The 19,263-nt window shown below is 44.6% G+C and overlaps 2 protein-coding genes across 5 annotated transcripts in view; one reads left to right on the top strand and one right to left on the bottom strand.

Moving 5' to 3' along the window:
- The window catches only part of MED20 (Mediator complex subunit 20), an 84,413-nt gene that overhangs the window by 10,167 nt on the left and 54,983 nt on the right, over positions 1-19,263 (top strand). The gene's annotated exons all lie outside the window — the stretch shown is intronic.
- The window catches only part of LOC105673404 (facilitated trehalose transporter Tret1-like), a 69,475-nt gene that overhangs the window by 9,016 nt on the left and 41,196 nt on the right, over positions 1-19,263 (bottom strand). For 3 of the 4 annotated variants that reach the window (XM_012369013.2, XM_067353187.1, XM_012369011.2), the window contains one exon: positions 3,654-3,755. In XM_012369013.2, coding sequence (XP_012224436.1) covers positions 3,654-3,755 — 102 coding nt within the window. Of the gene's footprint in view, positions 1-3,653; positions 3,756-17,540; positions 18,530-19,263 lie in introns of those variants that run through there. The other variant, XM_012369014.2, reaches the window with a different exon arrangement.

Here is a 19,263-nt window from a genome sequence, read left to right as displayed (position 1 = left end):
AGAGTTCGAAGCGACATGAAAGAGAGTCGTAATAATAATCTAAAATCGCTCTTTCTTTGCAAGATATTTCTATTTGTATGACGTATATTAATTCGCGATCGCAACTGATAACTCGATGACTGATATTACGTTCCATTGAATTTAAATACATAAAAATTATTTACGATTATTTATCTGTCTTACAGAATTTATTTACAAAATTTACATAGCAAATTACATTTACACTATAAATTTTTTCTTAAGATGAAAGACGCTTTTCGCATTTTCTTCTATCGGTTTTTATTCGATAGTGAATTTCGCCTGCGAACAATGTCAGGATCGCCGAATTGAACGACGGACGATCGTCTCGGAGTATTTATCGATTTGCACTATTATTGCGTTTCGTAGCATTCGAAATTAGAACCCATCGTTTCCGCGTCACGATAATTTACTTTCCGATACACGTATTTTTCGCACGTACTTGACGCTATTCGCTCTTTCAACGAGTGTCACGTATGTCGTTCACTATCCGAGGAACATCAACAGAGGAATCATATCGGCGAAAGGTCACAGTGTCAGATTTATCGAAGTAGGTGACTGCCGCTTGCGTAGCATATTTTGTTTTCTTTTTATCGAATCCATCTATTTATTAACATGTCATGATGCTGAATTATCTGGAAAAACGATACGCTTAGGTATATATTTATCCGCCTTGCGCCGCGATGCTCTAGCAATGCATATCTGGAGCGCGCGCATCGCGAATTCGTACCGCCACGGGGTGCAACCGGCGAACAAATTGCCAGCCGCAAATTGAAAGCCGGGCTTGGCCCCTCGCGGGGAATACTAAACATCCGCGTGGCCCGTGCTCATGTACGTACACACGTACACATGTACACCGGCTATTTCAAAGCACCGCGACAGCACACGTACATCGACATTATATGTATCCTTCGCGTAACAATATGTGCGCATAAGTTCCTCTCGCGTGCATTCCGCGTGTGCAACCGCGAGCGCCGTTCCCGTTTTCCCGAATAAACAACGATATAATTTCGCGAGGGATAAATTCACGCGAACCTCGGAGAGATTTATGAAAATTTCAGCTGCATTCGAAATTAGCGTTTCTCTCTTCTAGCGGCGAAAATATCTCACGAGAACAATATTGTTCTACGAAATTCGCGACTGCTTTTTCGCTGACTCGTTAAACTCTTGTTTTTATCCTTATCACTGCGAGTCCCTTTTCAGCACTTCTCCGCACGCACGCTCAGCATTCGCGATCTTGTGGCAATGACGTAAGAAAATATGCGCAAGGGTACTTTTATTTTTCGCGGTGAACAAACCTCTGAATGCACCGACTTGTCTCGTTGATATTCCGATTCCCATTCGTTAGTTAGTTTTGTAAGATGTGGGTCAGACGAGTGAAAAAAACTTATTATGAGGTAATTGCAGTACGTCACGCGTACAGATATAGGGTGTGACTAAAATATTGCGCAATTCCCGTCCTTATGCTTCGAGAATGCATTGCAAATGTGAACCAGAAGATATTGTGCGACTTTTGTACTCTCAACTTTTTAATCCCACGCGAAAATTCCCACTAAAGATTTTCTACCGAAGAATTTTTACCGTAATTTGTTCATCAATATATAATTAATTGGTTCATCTACTTGTAAATATTAAACGATCGAGTGCCACTTATCTCGCCCCACAAAACGTACACATGCATACTGTCTATAAAGTCCTCTTCATTAATATAAAATCTGTTACAAAAATTCGACGATATTTCGAATTAAACTCTGACCTTTCGTCGATAGAAACGTATAATTTCAGCGTGTACGCACGACGCGAGAGTGCTGGTAGTACGATTTTAATGCGATGACCCATCGTAACTCATATTCGTGACGAGCGGGACGACGAGCGTGCGTTCGATAAGGAATTTCAAGCGGCGCCGCCGATCCCACATAAATTTACATGCATTTTCAATTATCTCGTCCGCCATTAGGAGCGAGCGTAAACAGTATTACGCGATTAGACGTGTCGCGCTGTGTAACCTTTCTATCGCTTCATGATATCGAGGCACGATATCCGTCGTCTCTGTCGGACAATAATGCGTGGGTCGTCTCGAGCGCCGCTTTGCAATTAGACCTTCGTCTTTCTTTTTTCGCTTTGTCTTTCCACGCCCGTTGTCCGCGTGCGAAATTATAACGCAGCTTGAAACGTAACTCTGTACACACCTTATCAATTGATAACGTGAATTGTAAAAAGACGGTGTGAAATTATCCGTCACAATAGTTGCGATTTTACACTAATTTCAGGATTGTATTATCAAGTCCAACATTAATTTCTTTAACAACTTTGAACAGCGTCATCGATCCAAGTTCTCGGAGACGCGAGCGAACTCACGGAGAATGCGTCGGATGCTGTCAGTTTAAATTATTTGTATAATGCGGCGAGCGCGAGCGGCAACAGCGGTAATGGACATAAGTTTACGAGCGCCGCTCGTCAGAGTCGCTTTCTTCGACTAATTATCGGGGGCCGCGCGATGAATAGCGCATTCAGGAAAACGTGGGCACGGTAATGAGCGCCGATAACGTTTCCCGGTTGTTAGAACGGTGGCGCAGAATTTGGAATATTAATTACGGCTTATGAGATACGTTACGAGTATACGAGCGGCATTTATCTGCGCACGTCGGTTGCGTATATCGCGATACCGTCCGCCGACTGAGATTCCCATTAATGGCGCGAGACGAGGGATTTTAACGAGCTGAAAGAAATAGACAATCGTCGCGCGCGACGCGGCGTCTTTTGAACGTGAGAAATTCATCCCAGCCTCCGAATCACATGTGGCGCTATTTTTTCCGACGTTTTTCCTCGCGTATACGCGCTTTTTCCCTCCTCCTTCTCTAGCGCGCGCACGCGGACACGACGTTAAAAGCTCGTTTGCATCAAGCCGTGTGAATACTCGGGCAGTTCCGTAAGCGCGCGCGAGCCGGGGATATGCATCAGCCTGGTCGAAGTTAGCCGGGGGAGCCATTAGCTTAAAACTATTAGTCGACCACGGATGAAGGCGCGGAGAGAAAAGGGAGAGGAGAAACGAGCTTTAAAAGTCGTCCCGCTTATACGATTATGAGGATGGTCGACCGGTGTTGCGTTGAGTGCGCATCGAGTGTGCATGCGAGTGTGCGGGCGACGGTCTTCCCCCGAATGGCCTCCATGCTCGATATCCGTTTTAAACCGGACCGCTCAATTACGCTCGGTGCTATCTTAGATGTTTGCATATCAATATGGCCTCTTGCCAAGGAGAAAAGATTCATCGCCCCGCCCGCCAAATTATTTAAGAACTTTTCACGCGCGCGGCGGAGAGCAAAAATTGCTGGAGAAATATTACGCGCTCGCGCCGAATAAAAATATACTCACAGTCGTCATAAATTTGGCTGCTGCGAGTCGCGAAAATTAGATATGCGAAAGTCACATCTTCCGTATATTGTTTCATATCTTTAACGCATAAATTCTCCACATTCGCGTGCAACGCTTGGCGCGTGAAGTGCTTTAAATTTTCTTTATCGAACGCATAAATTATATTTTACGTATGCAATGCGAAAAGCTTTCCGCGTTTGCTGAATTTTTTGAATCGCGAAACTTGAAATCTCCAATCAATTAACAAATGAGAGTGTACGTACCTGTGACATGTGCTGCGGTCTCGTCGCCGTCGATGCCATGTGTACCACGGAAGCCCTGGGCATTTTAAAATTGTCCTCGCCCTCGTCCGGTATCGTTGTTACCTGCAACAAAAAATGCAAATAACGATTGATAAAAAAACCACTCGATTTAATCGAACTTGTATTTTGCTGTGCGCAATTATTTCTCTTGTCTACAAAAATTCCACCATATACAGTTTTTTTGAACTTATTTTTTTAAAACTTGCTATATCATCGAGAGACTCAAGCAATTTGTCTTTTGTCTTCCCTCCGACAAGAAAGTTCACTTCGCACGACTGATATTTTTATCGTGAAACTTTCTTTCTGCTGATAGTACACTTTCTCGTTCGCCCTTTCTCTCTCTTCCAGTCCGCCGACCACAGAATCATTAGCTACCCTTTTGGGGCTGGGAGTGGACCGTCAATCATTTGTATTATCTTACGGACTTGGGTGCAAGTCGTCTAGGCAGTAGTCGGGCGGCTTAAAAGATCCGCTTCTGTGAGAGCTGTCGTTTCGGCTATCGCGTGAAGCTCGTTGGAGCGAATGACGAAAAGACGCCGAACGGCTTAAGGGCGCATTAAATACATGGAAGTGCGAACGATACGCAATCACATGGTTTGCGTTAATATTTAGCGGCTGGAAACGTTACTCGCGTTTTATGCGTTTCGATAATCGTGCGAGGATAATCGCGGCGCGTGTGTTGAAATATACCGATCAACTTGGCGAGAGAGATATGAGAGTGAACGCGCGCGATAACTCGGGTTTACGCGTATCAGACGGTCGCTTTATTACGCTCGTTCGGATTTAACGATCGTCCCGTTATTGTTCGAGGACCTTCATCAATATGGACGTCGGCCTTAATACCGGCGAATTTCCTTTAGAGCGCTCTCAAAGCGCTCGTCCCTTAAAAAGCTCGACCCTTAAATTGCCTCCTTTTCATTAAATCCGAGAGAAATGTTCGGCGTTATTTCTTTTTTCTACTACTGCTCTTACAGCCTTTTTGCAGAACACGGTGATTAATCGACACGTGCGAGCGCCGGTAAATTCAATCACTCGCTGTGAATTTAATTATAGTTTAATTAAATTTAATGGTACACTTTAATTATGTATATATAGACTGATTATTGGTTCCATATGAATATATTAAACGGACGATGGCGAATAGTCGGCGGGTGTGTAATAAGCGTGTAACCTTGAAACGGAAAATGTGAAACCGGGCTTCGTGTAATCGTTAGATCAGGCCACCGTAAAATGACTCTATCTAAATCATCGTTAAGCGCTCCCTCCATTAAGATCGGAGATCTGTTAACCCGCTGGCGTATCCTTTTCATTGTTTATTTATATACACCTGACGTGGGGGGGCGCGATCCGATTTCTCTGACAGCTTAGACTCGGAAGGCCTGTCTCATTGGTGCCGCTCACAGTATGTATATTTAAGACGACATTAGATACCCGGAGCGACTCACGGAGACTTTCCGATATCGCGCAATCGCGTGAATTATAACAGTCGTTCGAGAACCGTCGCGCCGTTCACGCCTTTCGTGATTTACGGCGAACTGGTTTTGCCTGACAAAATTTTGCACGCTGTCAGCAAACGCTCGCTGGAAGCTGTTCCCCGGCGAGCCGAAGGAAGGCGTACATAACATCCACAGGAGGCGGAACGTTGTGGCGAAGAAAATATTTTCAATTCCCACGAAAATATTTTTTCAACAAACACGCGATTTTCAAACAGATTTTTTTCAGACGACAGATTCTTTATTTAACATAAATTGCCAGTGATTTTTCCCCAGACTGTTCGATGTCTCAAGCTGTGAATATATTTTAAACATCCCCTGATGAGCAAATAATCGCCTTAGCCGGCATCAAACGGCGATATGAGCGCTGATAGCGAAGTACATCAGCGAAAATCAATAAGGAAGCGATGGCGAACGGCGCGAATGTTCTCCACTTAATGCGAGCCTCTTGATTATTCATGCGAGTTACCAATCGCTCGGGATTTGCGGTTTCTTTTTACTCTCGCCGTCGAATCTCCGATTAGTCTATTTCACTTTGTCATTCCTTTCCTCCCTCGCCGCTCTTCTCTTAACGCTATCTCCCCTCCCCGGGTTACCTACATACCTCCCGGCAGGCCAACATGACGAATGAGTTAGCCGATTTTCAATAATCGACAAGATGGCAGATAAGTTCTATAGAACCTACCAAATGCGATTTCTCACATTTCCTTCCTCTTCCTGGATTCCGTTCGCGGATTTATTTTCCGAGTGTGTGCGGCGCTGTGGGCATCCCCGGCAAATCGTGTCGCAAAATCAATATCTCGAGATACGCCAGGGGATTCCACGAGGACGATCATGCTGGAATAGAGTTTGCGGATAGTTCGAACTGTGCGGTGTGTTACACTAACTTCCGCTCCATTCGCATCGTCGTAAAAAAAAACGTATCGCGCGAAGAAGCGAAAATAAGGAAGAATGGACGATAGCTTTTTTCCCTTCGTATCTCGGAGAATATGCTCGGGGAAAATGATTATGGCGCGACGTGACTGCAAACGCGAGATTTTTGCGCGCAAACAATAATTCGAATGTCGCTGGTTTGTATAATATTTTCGTTATTAGGATTCTCGAGATGGTAATAGAAAATATTTCATGGAATATCGGAATATCGATAAAAACGGACACGAGTCGCGAACGTCGGCTCCGCAATTTATCTTGCCAAAGCGGAGCGGCGTAAAAACGTCGTTAAAACGCTTCGTACTATAAATTCCGCTTTGACCGCTCTTTTTCTTTGTAAATGCAGGACCAAAGATAACGAGACTAAAACGGCCCTTTTTGCATCGCCATCGCTGCGCGGCTAATTGAACGGCAAGCGCGGCGGCGGGTAAAAGCACGCCGGCGAAAACACTCGCGCTCGCGCCTGAATTTATAATCTAACGTCGCTGCATTTAGCCCGGCTGGGAGGAAATTGTGCTGCTCGATATTGATTAATTGAAATCGCGTTTGTACGGCGAGAAGACGGAAACCGCGGAGCGGAGTAATCCGGAAATTAATAAATCCCTCGCGTGTGGCAAACTTGACGTAACTCGGCGCGAAGCACGTATCGTCTAAGAACATTTATAATCGCGAGTGAGCCTGAAACGCGCGCGCCCGGCGCAGGATCTTACGGCGGATCCTGCGGATAGTGCACGATGCTTAATAATAATTTCGTGCCGAGATTTAATAAGAGATGCCCCCCCCCCCCCCGCTCCGCCGCCGCTCGCTGCGAAGAATGGTTGCTGCGCCGCGAGCTAAAGAGGGTTGGCCGCTGCCGTTTCGAAATCGTTCCATCGCGGCGCGTTCGTTCAAGAGGGTGTACCGAGGGAAACGTAACTTAATTACTGATTTTTGCGATAAGACGAGAAGCTCCGTGCCCCGACCGAGGCGAAATAAATGGGAGAATCTGCGGAGCGATCTCTACGAGCGGGAAGGAAGTGCACACAGAATCGGGCTGTATATAACCGCGCGATTAGAATTTTATCACTGCGCCGGGAATGAGCGGCGGAATAATAACGCGGTGTACTACGAGCTTAAATTGTATACACGTCGCGGCCGAAGATATACGCGGAGACTGTAACGAGGAAAGGATTTTTTTTTTTTTTTTTTTTCATAAGCTCCTCTGAAATTTCCTTTTACCTTTTTTTCTTTTTATTTTTACGAAAGTCGCTGGATTTTATCAACTTGACGTAATCATCCTTAACTTAGGAATTTAATAATTCTGGATTAAACTTTATAAGAGTCGAGAAAAAAGTTTAACGCAGCGTCCGTGTGATTCATGGTTGTATGCATAGGCGATGAAACGTGCAATCGTATGTAACGTATCACTTACGGCGCAAACATCAGGTAGATTTGATGATTAATCCGCATGCGACGTTTACACATCACACGGGCGCGGATACTTATGCGACGTAAAAAGCGCATCTACGTACGTGCTTATACACAGTTGATTTGCGTGATCCAACATTTCTTACGCATTATCTTGGTATCCATGATACGGCTTAAGCCGTCGTGTACACGCCGGCGTGTAAGCGCGCTAATTCACGCGCTACAATTACGACAAATTACAGTGGAACTGCGCAACACACGCTACCGCCTCGACGTTTCTCGTTCCGACGCTATTACATATCTCTTTCACAAAATAAACAAACGCATCCTCTTGAAATAATCCTTGTATAGTTACATAGAATTTTTAATTCTGTGAGAAAAAAATTTTAGAACAAAGATCGAAGAGAACTAGGAGAACGTTTAATCGTTTTGAATTAAATTTAAATAATAATGGCACACTCATTAGATTATTTTAAGGCGTTACATGCTTCGCATGCTGCGCACGTCAAGGTTCGAGAGGTCGCGCAGCTTTTAATTTCGTCAGGGCTTTTTATCTCGGCATTCTTTACGAGGGGATCTTTCACGAACAGATTTCATTAGCGTAAGCATCCTTGCCTTGTGCGAAAACACAAGGCGGCAAAATGAACACCGGGATATCATTACTTCCGTGCAAGCTGTCACTCCTCATCTAAAACTCGTGCCGCTTGCAGAAGTGTCGAAATACAAAAGTGCCGTAATAAAACGCGCGTGAAACGCTTTGTGGAATTTCTCTAAGCGAAAGATTCTTTCATGCGCCGCGAGCCGGTTTGGCACGTCGCTGAAGAAAGCCGCCTCGAGGATGCATTTCTTGAAAACACCTAATGACCGACACACTCGAGAAAATCTCCGGGTGTCGTGAAAAACCTTCGAAAACTTTGTCCTCAGCTTGCGCTTGGAATTCAAAAGCTCGCGGCTTAACGAGAGCTCTACAAATTCTGCCGGGACATTTCCCCATTCTTCAAACACGAATAGCTCGTATCGCGTTCACGTTGCTTAATCGTGCAAAGTTGTCTTTAAACTCGCAGCCATCAATTATACGCGCGTATATACGCGCGACTGCGGCGCGTTACATTACTCACCCAAGACTACGGTTCATTCATTAGAAAGTTTAATTTCAACTCGCGAGCTTCTGGTTTCTCGCAACGCTATTTCATTACTATTTCCGGAAAACCGTGCTATTTTCCTTTCTCTTTGCCGTCGGTTCTCCGGAAATTTGGCGACTCGCGTGCGATACTTTTACGATTAATCTGACAAAATTGAAAGCCGCCTTTCAATCTTTTTCACTGTCTCCCAGTATTTTCCATCTAAATCATTCTAATTAAGCATTATTCACATCAATCTGAATACGAATTTGATACGCTTGTGTCGAAATTAGTGATCATTAAAATATCACTTGTACTGTTTCAAAAAATTTGTAGTGCTAGTTTAAATTCAACAATTCAAATTAGACAATTGAAAGCATTGGAAAAAAAGACTCTTTTTATCGTCCCCTCGCCTTTATCTCTTTCATCGCGTCAGCGCCACGACGTGACAAACGGAAATTTTTCGACGCGTTCGTGTTCACAGCTGAAAGCGATTCAGTCCCGATTCGGTCGAAAAAAGGAAGTGATAGTGACGCGGGGTATCCTCTCTCGCCATTTCTATTCGTTTCGCGTTAGCCGATAATTCGAACGTGAGTTTTCAGTGTTGATTTACTCTTGCGACACGCGCGTATGCGCGATCAAAAGCACGGCGCGGCGAGACACGCGGAAGGAAACGGGAAGACAAACGGTAAGAGCGGAGACAGCTGGCAGATATGTCCACTCCTCGGCGATCCGAGGAGGGTGGCGGAATGCGCGAAAGGAGAGCCGTGAAATACGACTTACATCCCGTATTTTACGTTTTATTAGGCTACCACGCGCGCCCTCGTGCCGCCACCCCGCGCCCACTTTCGCGCGCGCATTCGGGTCAAGTGGCTATGAATACCGTATATCCAACTGTGGCCGTCTAAAGCAACCGGCCAATTTGTCCGTCGTATTTCATAGTTGTCTGGGCCGCTGTTCTTTCTTCTTTTTTTTTTCAAAAATGACCATTTGTCGCACGACGGTAGCACTCGTACGCGAGCGCGGCGTCACGTCGGGGCTCTCGCGCGGAAAGATGGCTAGGGCAAAGTTATGCACGTTCGTCGCTCTTTTACAGCTTACGAGGTGAGCTCGAGCGCGAGAGAGCACTTGGTTCCAGCTGGCGTTTTAAGCGGCCGCTCCGATAAAACGCGCGTTACGCGCATCATTTGTGTTGTGTGCTGCGCGCTGTATGCAAATTTTTGTTTCTGACGTTATTGGCGAGAAAAACCGGGCTTTATCGCAACAAAATTGAATCCTGATCTGTAATGTAGAAAATTGGGAGCGGATTCGATTAGAATTCAATTATCGACAATAAATCTTTTTTTAGTTCCACATACAATTTTCGTTTAAAATAGTTACAGTTGCTGCTACGCGACAAAAATCTCATTGCAAAAATTATTTTCACGTCAACTCGATCGTCAATTCTATTTACGTTGCCAGTACGTGCATATTAACGACAGTCAAGTATTTATAATCGAGCGAAGCTCGATAAATCTTACAAAAAAAGACTGGTTGGAAAAACAGAAAGAGCAAACGCACGAAGAGGAGGCAAAAGTAGAGAAGAGAAACGCGTCTCGTCTTCTTTGCTTCGGTAATAAATTCTCGTGGAATTATGATTCGACGCGAAGGCGGATTCGATGCTTAAGGTGCATTTACCCTGTAATCCCCGGAATGCACGATGCATTTGAGCTTGAACTTCGCGAGTAATGACCAGAACTCGATGTAAGTCACGATCTCCAGAGTATCACGGGGTGAACTCGCCTCGCCTCTCCTCCACGCTCCCAAGCGCCGGATTCCCCCTTCTATTTCTTCTCGTCATTCATTTGTAAGGATCATTAAGGGGTCGAGGTTGACATGACGCGAACGTTACTTTAGAGCAATTTCAAGATGTAGCGATCAATTTAGCAATTCTCTTCTTTATTTAGACGACGATGAAATAATATTTAATTGCACGGTAAATTGCGGAATTGAGATTTATGGAAATGATAATTAAATTCAAGGATCGCAAATTTTCGAAACGGCATTCACATCTTTTCTCCCGCTGCCTGAAATTTTCCGTAACAGCTTTCTCGAGCAGATCTGGTGGTATTAGATAGCGCGGCCGATTGCTTTTCCCCTTCCTCTTAGGAATCTCAGGTGGCAGCTTTGGAGGCTGCGCTAAGAATAAATCCACACGATGCCACGTGCCGCGCGCGTTGCATCTAATAGTCGTTTCTAGACAGCTGCGACTCGCGACGCCGCGGCATGCCGCGCGTACGAACCGCCTTTCTCCAGACGCATCCTCTCGCCGCCCGCTCTCACGGCGCCCGCGATCGTTCGACCGGCGATATTTTAACTCAACCCTGTTAAACGGTCGGCCTGCTCGCGCGACTGGTTTCACGATGAAAGAATCGCGCGGAGGAGCCGCGCGGCCGACCGAGGAGGGAAGACGCGCGGACACCAGACGCGCGAGAGAGAATTATCCGTTCACGTGGCGCGCGTGGTGATCCATGAATAAATTCCTGCTCTCGATCCGGACTCGCTCGTTGATCTTGTGCCGCAGCGGTCGTTGCTGATAACTAATCGCGCGTTTCAAGACTTATATAGAGACGTAACAGGCGTGAACGCGCTATTTCACGGGTGACGGAATCGGACGTGTATCGGGCGGATATCGAGTCGGCACGAAGGATGCACGGGCCCGTATTTCATCGGGTTCCCTGTGTTCCGATTTAGCGCGATAAGCAACGCGCGCGCGAAAGACCGCCCCGTCGCGACGACTTCCTCGTTGACTTCCTACGCGGTCACGCCGGTATTTTCGAATTCGAAAAATAAGATTCGATAAATTTCCAATAATTGCCCGATAACATTTTAATAATATTTGAAATGCAGCATCAATTACGTTGCGTGCCGCGATAAGCGGAGGCTCTCGCCGCTCGTTTTGCATTCCGTCGGCGCGACACTTTGAGGTATCGTTTTACCGCACGTATACGTAATACGATGTAGCGCGATGTAATTTCTCTGTCAATGGGGATGCGGAAAGACGCACCTTCTTCCTTTCACTGCACTTTTACGGTAATCACCCTACGATGCCCACGTGCATGCGAGCACAAGAGAACACGTTTCTGACCCGTCTGACCTCTCGTTCTTCTGCGGATCGGTGTTTCGTTTCGACGTCTCGCGACTTTACGTGTCCAAACAGACGGTATTTAAAACTCAGAGCTATTTCGAGTTTCAATTACACGTCTGCGCGTAAAACCGGATAATTATTCTTGAATCGAATTTAAATATAATTTTTATCAATTCGTTACTTTTATTTATCTCTATTTTACACATATTAATCTTATTTCACTTACAACTTTTATTATTTGCATTTCAAATAAAAATTGTGAATTTCACACATTTATTATACAATATTAGCGGACAAGGAGAAGCTTGCTACATTGCGATTTTTCGGATCTCAAGTGACGCGCCCTAGTGTTTTCGATTAACGGAGGACATGTTTCAATCTAAGATAATCAGAGTAGCGAAGCTTCGATTTAAGTGTTGATTTAACCGTCAGTTTAATGGCACGTAGAGCGGACTGCAATAGAAGCGAATCATTTGGAATTTCAACGATGTCTGAAGCCTTCCAGTTTGGTCGTGACGTGCGTGAGTCGGGCGTTTAAAAATAAATTTAGGCCTTTCTCTGTCCGATCACGGATACGAAACAACCGTTCTGAATTGGATCAGAGTTGGTTATCAAGGAGCGTCTCGAGTGCCGTAACGTTAATTCGAAACTAGGCTTCCCTGGCTAGAAAAGAGGACGTCTATTTACGTTGTCTCTGTCGAGCCTGTCTTCTACGAAGAATATTTTCGTGCGTCCGGCAAAATGAACAGCGAACAATGAAATGTAGTTAAATATAAAAGTGGATGAAAACAGTTATTAAATATTAAAAAATATATATATTGGTTTGAAATGTGATCGTAATATCGTGAAGGATTATTGATAATATTAATGATAAAATATATCTGTAGCAAACTGAAACAAATGAAAATTATATAAATAACATTCGCGCTGTTTCAGCGATATTATCGATATTAACAGAAATCCGGACTGAAAGCCATGTTATTAATCCCGCGATTCGTTATTTCCCAAAAAATGCGATTTTATATACAAAGCACGCTTGCGTATCGTTAATCTGTTATTCGTGATATATTTACGGATAAGATAAAGTGTTATTAAATCCGACAAAATACATTACATATCTTATTGTAGTAAACATCGCACATATATGAGAATGAGAAAAACAACTGATGGGTGAATGATCCGACAGTCCCGATAACTTGTCTTACAGTTGTCGGAAAATGCCGAAGATCGGGTTACCGTGTGGATATTCAGCCTTTTCCCCTTGTCGAGCAAATATTTGCAGGTCACACCTACTTCTCGCTTGTAACCGCTTCTTCAGGTCAGATTTATTGGGATACGGAAATCTTATACGCAAACAGTACCTTTCCTCGAGATACGATTGGCTTTTACGATCTTGCAAAGCTGTTCAAGGCGGTTTCTTAAAAATTGATTTCGATTAACGCTTCGCTTCTTGATATCTCTTTTCGTATAGCGTGACATCCGAGAAACGGATTGAAAGATATTACAATTGTTGGAAAATAAAATATTAGAATTTTTTTCCTTCCTTCGGATTTCGTATGTATTTCGTCTTTCGAAAACTCGAAAAGCTGTTTTTTTTTTTCACGCCACAAGCAAATCGTCGTTCGTCGTGTACGTTGTTCTCCGGCATCAAGCTGGAGATAAAGCGAAACACACACCCATGGCACGGACACTTACGAAGCAACGGAAGTCATTCACTAGCTCCGTAGACGGGATATTCTAAATGTGGAACGTGGAATACGCAACGACGTGAATAAATAATATATGTCGCCAAGCGACAAAACGCCACTGTTGTATACGAAAGCTAACATAAAACGCTTAATAGATGCATGAAACGGACATAATGTACTCATTTTCATTAAGATATCTCTCTCTAGATACGTGTATTTTCAGGGAAACAACTTCCTCATACGCGTTTCCATCGTCATAAATATTAATAATGTTCTCCGAATGACAAGACGAAAGAATTCCAAATAGACTTTTTATCACGTTATTATCGGTTATATTTAACGGCAGAAGATATTTCTCTCTCTTTTTCTCTCTCTCTCTCTCCCTCTTTCGAAGTGTGACCCGGTCACGATACATAAAGTAGGTTTCTCTCGGCGTTCGGTCCAGTATGCGCGAACGCGTCTTCGACCGACAACGTAGCGGCGTAACAATGAGTAATAGCGACAGTGAGAGATAACTGTCGCGGGAAAAGTTGTCAGTCCTTGCTCTTGAATGGTAATCGCACTTTTGGTTTCTTCCATTCTGCATTGTGCGCGCACATGAGTGCTATCGCGAGCGGCGCATGCACATCCGCGTGTACGTGTAGCGTACGCACAATCGGGACTTGCAAATGTGCAGTGGCACACTCTCTTCGCCCGTAGACCTGGACGCCAGCCCTCCCCATTGTTCTACGGGCATTTTAAAGTACACTCATTCGAACTCTGACATTGGCCTCGGCGCAACGGAGGGTGTTATAATAGACGCCGTCGCATGCGCCCCGTCTGGGGGCGGCGGTGCTCATTTCGACATTGATATGCATTACGCAGCCTTGATACGCAGTCTTCGAGCAGCCTTGAGTCTTTCTTATTGCAAAACAGGAACCACGCGCCACGGGGAACCTGTACGCGTCGCCGACGCGTAATCGACGTTTATATGCATAGTAAAGATAATCCTTCATGCATCGCTACACTTTGCATGCGCGCCGGCCTAATATGCATAATAGAGATGATTTTTTTACGCATCAAATGCCTTGTGGGAATAATAAAAGAATGTATGAAGCGGGCGTCTCCTATATATAGAGAGTTTCGAACCTTTCGCGTGACATATTACATATTATGAACATTTATCATTTCGCGCATGCCTTTATTATCGTTAATGTTGTCGCATGACGATGAAATACAATGAGCGGCATGATGCAAAATAAAACTGTACGAGGTTTAAAAAGCGCGTGCTCTCGTATGCAAAACACGTATCGATCGTAAACTCGGCCCAGGATTCTTTCACGCTCGCTCGGGATGCGCGATCTGAGCACCGCTGAGCCCTAGATACTAGCGCGTATATATGCATTCGATGTATTCAAAGGTGCAACCCTTTCATTAGCGTGTAGGCCACGCGCTCTATTATCCCCAACAAAACATCCGATTCCATTGTCGCGCCACGAACAATGCTGCGCCGCGGTCACGTGTTCCACTTTCGATCATTATTCGCGAAGTGTGCATAAAATTGGCAAATTGCGCCGCAATCGTATTACACGATGTGCAGAGTTTTTTTCTCATATACTCACACGCGCGCGCGCGCGCGCGCGCATATGCACGATCTACCGCATCGCGCTGTTTGACAGCTGTCGTCTTCGTGGTGGTCGTACTTCGGAGACAAAGATCCGCGTCGATTAATAAAACCGTTCTTCCTCGTTCTCGCGCACAATGGAAATCAAATTCCCGCGATCGCTGACGTGACACCACAAGCATTTCTCATCTGTCGCATTTTTTTTTTACCGACAAAAGATTTCACCGACAGTGAAATTGAAAAATTGAGAAAATTTTTGTAAATTTGAGAAAAAAAGGCAAGAATTTTAAACGCAATCGGTTTAGGAATTGTCGATAGACAAACTTCAAAAGGACGAGCGAGCGAATGACTATGGAGATATTTTGTTGCTTTGTTCGGCTCTCGAAAAAATGCATGAAGGCACGTGCTCCACTTTTAGGGGGACGAATTATGCTGAACAGCGTTCTATTCTTCTGCAACCAGTTTGCAAACATCACTCTGTTATTAAGGGCCTAAATGTAGTGTTTCCGAGAGGGAGCCGTATTCTGGAATATTAAGCAACACTGCCGCTATGTTGTTTTCGTTAACATCGCTCATTTCGCGTAACGCAAGGATTTAGCCGAACAAAGAAATTACTAAAAGTATGTACACAATGATTTAGTCTGTGTTTCGAAATTTTATACTGGATACTACATCGGCATTCAGATATACATTTTGTTAATTAAATTTAATTGTGAGAAACCGTAAATTCAAGACTTCACCCGACGATAAATCAATATCGATATCAACAGAGATTGTATCGTAAACTATCGTAATGGCCATCCGTTTCTAGCTGGCGGCATTAATTATAGCGCGATACCGGGTCTATTACATCGGCTTCAAATATCCGTTTATCAACGAATAAATATTGGCTCGACGAGATTTCGGACCCGGTCTTTCCTGCAGACAAAAGGTCAGGGGTAAAAAGTTGCATACGAGCTCGGGATCTACGCCGCGTGCCTTTTATCACAATAGGAAGTATCCGTGTCGAGTGATACTTCCGACAAGGCAATCCGCTGAAATGGATGAAGATCCTTCAGGGTAACTGAACGCACGTCACTCCCCGGCTTACTCACACAATAAGTATCGTCTCCGTGCGTACGTGAGCGCGCACACACGCCCCTTGATACGCTCGCAAACACGGGCGAGAGCGTGCCTTATCATGCGTGATTTCTCATCGCGAATCGATCAGCAAACAAGTCAGCGATAAAGCAAGAAGATTCGAGCACCGTCGACATTGATCGCCGCGGGAAACTTCCGGAGATGAAACGAGCGTACCGGATGCAGCACGTCGCGTATAATTTTACGATGTACTTGGCCGAAGCCACATTGTTTGCTTTATCATTTTTAATTTGAAGCATAAAAATTTAGACATATATATTTTTCTCAATCAAAATAGTGTAACGTCTTTTTAATCGAGTTACGTTATCTTTAATGAACAGTACATTTTTGTTTAGCTTTCGCTTGTAAGCATTGCATGTTTTCCTTTCAGAAATTCTTTCGATCCACAATTTTTATGTGAGAGGGCTAGTATGAATGGATACCTCGTGCATTATGAAAGGCACGTCCGCATCTGAACGAAATCGATCAGTGTTGACGCAAGTGGCCAGAAGATTCGGTCGCTGCAGGTCGATGACTTTTCACTTGAATATTAATATTATCAACAAGAATGCAACGAAAGTTACAACTAATGTAACATTGATATAGATTACTTTCACCGATTCTGATAACCTTCTCATTACATTATCACAGATTTATTCCGAAATGCTGACAAAAATATTCCTTGAGAAAATACTTTTTGTTCTTAATTAGTATTTGCTTATCTCATGATTCACGATCGCCATCAATCTTACCAGTCGTTTGAATCATAACTGTGATGACTAGAATATTTAAAAACTTCCTTTGTTTGAAAAATCATTTTCTATACGATTAATTTTTATCTGTGTATCTGTAAATTTGTAAGCGGTAGTATTATTAACTTGCGTAATTCTTTAAAGCGGAAAACGGAACGCAGATTACGATCGTCTCCTTTTAATGAAACAGACAATTGAAACAAACAAACTGCGGAGTGTGGATATTCGCGGAAATCGTATAATGTGACGTAAGTGCAACTGCGTTAAATTACGTACGGCCCAGAAATTACACGGCTGACCTAGCAGCTAACCAAGGCAGTCTGGTGAGGCCATTCACACTGCTGCTTGTAGGACAAATACCGAAAAAGAGCCTTAGAATTTCCCAATATCTTCTGGTGCATAAATATATATTCTGTTGCACAATTTAATATTAATTCTAAAAAACCAAAAAATGATTCAAGATTATTGCTAAAAAGACCGCAAATTTTAATCTCGAAAATTGTATTTTTAATTAAAATTCTTTCCGCATCGTCTTTCCAGCGTCTTCAAAGAACGCGCGAATAAACTGTAAAGTACAATATTAAGACGTCTGGCGTCTTTGATCTTACGTTAAGTGGAAAGAAGTCTTCTGGCGGCGACCACGTGCTTCGCACGGGGAGGTGGGAGGCTGCGGCAGAAGCACGTGCGAACTTTCCTCGCCGGCATCCACGGGCACACGCGCTCCGATCTCTTCACCGCGACGACGATTCGCGCGGATCATTCAGAATCCCTTCCACTAACGTATTCTCGGCCCATACGCGATATTTTTTCCCATTCGTCTGCTTCTAACTCCGTTTATCAATCCTTTGATCTCTGTGTCGACGCGCACTCACCGACGAGGATTGGTCGCCTCAAATAAAACACTCTATCTCGAAAGCCCGCCTTGAGCGCTTTCGTACGCGCGGCGCCTGCGAATAGCCGATAATCGTATCGCGCTGATACGAATAGACGAAGCGAGGATTCCGACGATGGGCAAAAATGACGGCGAATCTACGAAAACAAATCCTTACATGAACCGCATTCCCTCTCGCGTCTCACTTGGCATCGCGGAAAAGCGCCTCGATGATTTATGACGGGCGTGCGAGGGGCGCAGACGGTCAATGACAGTGCGCCGAACTCGCGGCGCTCCGGACTCGCAGACGCGGAGACTCGTCTTAATTAAGCGCGATTAAGCGGGACGTGTGTACGCGCGCGAGCGCGCACATTTCCCTCGCGATGCACAGTCGGACGAGCACGACCGGACAGACGGCGGACGGGAGACGAGAGACCGTGTGTGGACCGCAAGCGGAGGAGGCTGCGAGAGAGTGGCTGCGACCTGTCCGCTTGGTGACCATCGTAGCACTGAGCACCGAGTTCTCTTTCGACCGACGGGTATAGGGCTTTGGAGCGGCACGCGCTCTCTCGCTCTCTTCGTCGAACCTGTCTCGCTCCCGCGCGCCCGTCGCACTCTCTCTTCCTCCCTTGTGTTCCCCGAATCTCTCCTTTTTTTTTCTTTTTCTTACGCGGTATGGAAGGGGAGGAGGATGCATCGCGGCCGGTCTTGCGAATATCCACGTGTGTATGCACGTGGCGGTACGCGCGGCGGTGTATACATTTCTTTTGCGCGCTGTCGGAAAGTTAGAAAAAAAAAAAAAAATACGACTCCGCGATACGCAATTAGCCGGTTTTTGGATAAATTTATCTCGCGCTTTTTTTTTCACGGAACGGAGATGCGCCGTGCGGCGTCGACAAATTGTGGGGAATTTCCTCGGAACGCGAGTGAGAGACGGCGCGCGATGCATTAAGAATCTTAAAGATCAGGGAGCGCGCAAACGGAACGGCAAAAGGGTTTCGAGCATAAAACTTGAATTTTTATACTGAATAAAAGCCTCTTCAGATTTTACGATCATATTTTTAGCGGTATTAAGGAAAGAAAAAATATCATGAGAAAAATTCTTTTGTTCAAGAAGAAATACGTTCCATGCTTTTATTCTCGAAATTCAGCTATTTTGATACGGTTGGAAGTTTTTATAAAACTAAATTAACATTAAATTTCTAAATCGTATCCCTTAATAAGCGCACCGAAGTGTTCGACAAACGCGGAACACTGCAATTGCCGTTTTTCCGTTGTAAGCAGAGTGCATAAATGATAAAAGAATTTATATTTAGACCGCGAATAAATCTGCGTTCGGATGCTTTATTTAGCTTTATTTAGCGAGGAAAAAATGATAATTCGTATAAACGACGGCGCTTTATCATTGTTGGCGCCGACACTCAACTCACGTTATTAAAAAGTCGACTCCGTGTAATAAC

Source organism: Linepithema humile, chromosome 4 (genome assembly GCF_040581485.1).
Source record: "Linepithema humile isolate Giens D197 chromosome 4, Lhum_UNIL_v1.0, whole genome shotgun sequence".
NCBI classification, from domain to species: Eukaryota; Metazoa; Arthropoda; class Insecta; order Hymenoptera; family Formicidae; genus Linepithema; species Linepithema humile.
The sequence above is the reverse complement of the archived record's forward strand: the minus strand, read 5'-3'. Positions and strand labels throughout refer to the sequence as shown.